The sequence below is a fragment of the Chenopodium album genome, chromosome 18 (genome assembly GCF_948465745.1).
Source record: "Chenopodium album chromosome 18, dcCheAlbu1.1, whole genome shotgun sequence".
Lineage (NCBI taxonomy): Eukaryota > Viridiplantae > Streptophyta > Magnoliopsida > Caryophyllales > Amaranthaceae > Chenopodium > Chenopodium album.
In genome coordinates this window covers 931,679-936,407 of record NC_137851.1, presented here as the reverse complement: position 1 = coordinate 936,407, position 4,729 = coordinate 931,679, and the positions used below count along the sequence as shown (strand labels likewise).

Genomic DNA, 4,729 nt, shown 5'->3' with positions numbered 1-4,729 from the left:
TTGTAAAATATTAAGCCATAATATACATAAAGTATTAAAGTAGGGCCTACTCCTACATATTTCTTTCTACTAGGCTATATCTATATCAATAATCACCTAATATATTTTGGGCTTGACCCAGGGGCCAGGCCCCCTGGATGGTCGTCATTTACAAAAATAGTAATCAAATATCTACATTTATCACAACGTTACTTCAAAATTATGACATAGGTACTTAGGGCTTGTTCTTTTCAAATTATTTTCACTTCAGTTTAGTTCTTAATTTCCTTCTCTCATAAATATTCAGTTTAATTTAGTTCAGTTAATCAGAACAAGTCCTTATAAGAACTACTGGTACATACATCATCGGGGAACAAAATTTAACCCGTTTTATGATAAATTAATGAAAATCCGTTTTATATAAGAATTTGTACTTGTATTACCGAATGACTACGGGTAGCAAGACTAGCAACTAGCAAGTCCTGTGAGTCTGTGACATGCTCATCAAATTCTTCAATTAAAACGCCCCTAAATCAAATTCTTCAATTAAAACGCCCCTAAATCAAATTTCCCACTCTCACCTCTGTTCTTCTCTTGCAAATTTCATCTATTTCTTCTCTTTCTCACTAATCACACTTAATAACTAAATCAAATAATAATGTCTGCAATCAATTAAATGGGGAACGGTGGTACTGGCGGAGTATACGGCAGCGTTGACAAACGCCAGCAAAATTGCGCGGCAAATTCTGTTCTTTCTATGTCCAACGATCCACTTGGCCGTATGCTTCTTTCACTCTCTTGTTGAATTTTGGCAGTTTTTGTTGAATTGTTAATTTTATGTTTTAATTGATAGTAGAATTAACCTAGAATTTGGGTTTATTTTGGTTTGAGTTTATTCATTATTATGTTTAATTGATGGAAGATTTGAGTTGAAGTTTGGGAAAATTTGTTCTTTAGGTTTTAGTTTGCTGGTTGATTACTATGATTAATGAGCTGCAGTATTCTAAATAATGATTCATGATATGTAATTTGAGTAGGAAATTTGTATATACTGTTGAAAATAAAGTAATGAAATGATTTAAGAGAATATAAATCATTTTTCAAGATATGTAACAACCTTTTATCATGTTTAATGTTGCTGTTTATTCATTAGTACAATACTAGTATGATATAGGAGGTATATATAGCCAAAGATGGAAGAACTAAACACGATTTACGACCATATATATGACAGTAGAGGACAATAATGATGGATAATAAGAGGGAAATTAAACAAAGGTTAATGACAACAACAACAACAACAACACTTTATTTGAATCTTTCTACTTATTATTACGAAAAACTGAACTGAGCGAGCTGCGAGGCAACACACTGCAGAAATCACACTTGTTGAAGAGGAATGTCACACCAACTTGCATTATTGCTCGAAGTTGCATCTTTATCTTTAGGTTTTTGTGCGTTTCTAGGCTTAGGAAGAGACTTACCAATCCTCGAAATGCAGTAATCTAAAATACGAAGAAGTTCCCGGTAGAAAGGAATGTAGGATAGCATAAAGATTATGACAGGAAAGAAAGCAACTATGTATAGTGCAATCTTGGTCCAATGCTGCTTGGAATTGATGGTGAGAATTATAGTTGCTGCGAAGGATACCATCATCATTGACACTGACAGGAAGAGGAGGGTCAAGCCAACAAGCAGTCTTCGAGGAAGAGCTTTTTGGAAGTCTTTCATTCGAAATTGTGAGGTAAGTATGGTGAGAAAGATTACTACTGCTGTTAACCCGAATCCAAGTGACAGAACATCAGTTACGGTGAATACTAGGAATAAAGGTTTCCCAAGGAGGACCGGGAGCCCTGTGCGTTCATCTGGACCTCCCGGTACTGTATATGCTGCAGCGAAGGCAACTGTGGCTATCAGAATGGTTACCACTGTACAATGCTCTGCAGTTTGCTTCAAATAATCTTTGGCCTTCTCACGAAGCTCTGTGTTTGTCTTGGCAAACAGTTCCCGAGCAGTCAAATTCTCATTATTCCGGTGGTTGATCAGGTATTCTGGACAAAGATTTTCCAATTTCTGTGGATACGCATACACATATCATAAAGGAAAAATATATCAGTAATAAAATGACCAATAATTTGGATATTAAACAGGTTTCAGTCACGTTCTATTTATACAAGATGCATGTAAAAAGTTTTGTTCTTGACAATTTTTCTAATCATAAAACCCCATATTTAGAACGAACACACACTAATAAGTATAAGAACAGTATAGCATATAAATCAGATAATTACCTCTAGTAATTTTATTTCATCGGACAATTGCCCGATTGGAGTTTTGATTTTTGTGTCCATAAGAACTTGTTCTTCGGTGTTGGATGTCTTGTACCCAACCTTATGCATTATGGTGTTAAATTTTTTGTCCACGGCTGCTAATTGGCCCCTCCTTAGAAGTTTTTGCTCACTAACAATGTCGATGATGTTATCGTTTCGACTCTTGATTGCAACATGGAATAAATTTTCTTGATTATTATTTAAGTAGTCCACTGCCTGGGGATATTGTTCCAGTATCTCTTTAACAATCTCAATACAACCTTTCTTAGCTGCCAAATGCAATGGAGCTTGATGGTCGCCTTTTCGAGGATCTTTGTTTGAATGCCCCTCTTCTCCAGACTTGTCACCTGATTTGTCGTCAGAGTCTCCGTGAACTGGACTGGGTTTCTTCTTTTTACCTATATTAGGAGTAGTTTCCGCTAGTGGAAAATATGTGTTCTTCCAAGATTTATCTGATTTGATCAACATCTTGGCAAGCTGAAGCGCGTCCTCATTGCCCTTCTTCTTCTCTCTAACTTCTTCTATCATGGCAAATTTGCAGCCTAAGACAATTAAGTTAACAATGAGCAAATACAACAAATATTATGGATCATAGTTACATATATATATAGCCTACAAATCTTGTACTTACATCTCCTACCAAATATGAAATTAGTGTCTTTTCCGGTCATGCCAACTTCTGCAGTTGCGTCTTGTTCATCTGTTGAGACAACTGGAAAAATAAAATAGCAAACATATCACAACAGGTATTAATAATAGGAATTTTTGACACTTACCACTTATAATAGTTGTTGTTTTAGGAATTACCACCTAAAGTTTTTCATATGAATTTTACCACCTACTATTTTTTAAAACATCAAAACTTCTCACCTACTTAGCTCTCAACTCATGTGACATGAGTAGGAATATGTGAAGAGAGTTGAAAAGAATTACAGTACATACATGAGTAGACAAGCTTCTGTAGAGGTCCTAATATAGTACCACTTTTGAAGGCTGTTGGACTGCACGCAAGCATTTGAAGAGCAGTCATTTGATGACTATCTTTTTCATCATATAGCTCTGGATATCTCTTAGCTATGTCAAGCGCAACATCTGCAAAATAAAATTTACAAGTTTAAAACCTCGGTAATTATTGTTAATATTCTTTGAACAAATTAAAACATAAAGACAAGGAAGCATAAAAAGGATAGATGAAACTGACCAAATTTTCTTGTGAGGATAGCCATGTGAAGAATGGTCATGTTATCTTTGCGTTTTAAGAATACAAGGCGTTCATTCTTTGTTAAACCTTGTGATTCACAATACTTCTTGACTTGATTGACAAGAAAATTGTACATATGTTTCTTGCCATAGCGGATAGCCTCAAGGAGAGGAGACTCGCCCCATTTATTTTGCACTTTAAGCAGATCAGGTACTTTGTTCAACAGCTTCGTAACAATTGGGATTCCTTTGTTGGAGGTGGCTGCGTCGTGGATTATGGTGGCTCCCCAAGAATTTTTTGGTGTAGATAGTTTATCATAGAGCTCATTATTAATTGATGAAGCGTTATCAAAAACTATATCCAAGAGTCTATCTGCTAACTTAAATTTTTTAAGGAAACATGCCATATGAAGCACAGTTGATTCGTGTAAGGTCATATTATACAATGGACCACCTTCAATCTCATTGCAAAGCTTTATGACCTGCTCATCGTCATCATGGCTAAGGGCGTGGAATAAATCTGCATTTAGCTTATCTTCGTCTTGGTGTCGACCTTCATCTGCCATCATGACAGATTGATAGGCCAAGGAGATTGAAATTTGGAAGAGGGAAGGAAGGAAACTGATGATCAAACCTCAAACTATGGAGTTAATTTATAGGCGACCAACTTCGAGCCGGTCCCCATTATTCGCATGGACCACCGTGTCCCTTATTTAACTACCAAACAGACCGAATTACCCATGATATTAACAATAAACGTTGATATCAGATATAAACTTGTATTTTCTCTATTATATGAGCTCTATTAATTTAGATCTTGTCCTTCAAAAAAAAGGGGGGGGGGGGGGGATCTTAGGCCATTATTATACAACACCAAATTTGTGAATAAATTAAAATTGAAATAAAATACATATGCTTGGTCTTGGAATAGATTCCTCTAAGCCCTCATCTTGATCAGAAAGGATAAAAAAAATTCTTGTTGACATCCTCCAACATAAGCCATAACAAGCAAATTGCAATCATAGTCCACACAGCTTTAAGATACTATACAAATTATAAACATATAACTATTAACTATATAAGGGGTAATAAAGGTGTTACACATTAAATTACCCACAAAGTCTTATATGTGGCTGATTAATGTAAATTGATATCGTTTACCGTTCTTAATCTTAAGAAATGCTCGTAAAAAAAAGAAAATCCAAAACAGCAAATGAATA

The 4,729-nt window shown here is 35.4% G+C and overlaps 1 protein-coding gene across 1 annotated transcript; it reads right to left on the bottom strand.

The window, feature by feature from the left end:
* Positions 1-1,175: 1,175 nt before the first annotated feature.
* Positions 1,176-4,104, bottom strand: LOC145592567 (uncharacterized). Its single transcript, XM_081649066.1, has 5 exons — positions 3,511-4,104; positions 3,252-3,401; positions 2,941-3,021; positions 2,271-2,851; positions 1,176-2,052 (listed from the first exon to the last, which is right to left on the bottom strand). The coding sequence occupies exons 1-5, from the start codon at positions 4,076-4,078 to the stop codon at positions 1,360-1,362; spliced, it is 2,073 nt and encodes a 690-aa protein (XP_081505192.1). The 5' UTR covers positions 4,079-4,104; the 3' UTR covers positions 1,176-1,359.
* Positions 4,105-4,729: the final 625 nt, after the last annotated feature.

Bases quoted from the DNA above. Each gene is read 5' to 3' on its own strand.
- LOC145592567 (XM_081649066.1), bottom strand. From the start codon at position 4,078: ATGATGGCAGATGAAGGTCGACACCAAGACGAAGATAAGCTAAATGCA. The intron at 3,402-3,510 runs GTCAGTTTCATC...TTTATTTTGCAG, and splicing joins TATCCTCACAAGAAAATTTG to ATGTTGCGCTTGACATAGCT. The intron at 3,022-3,251 runs GTATGTACTGTA...TTATTTTTCCAG, and splicing joins ACAGAAGCTTGTCTACTCAT to TTGTCTCAACAGATGAACAA.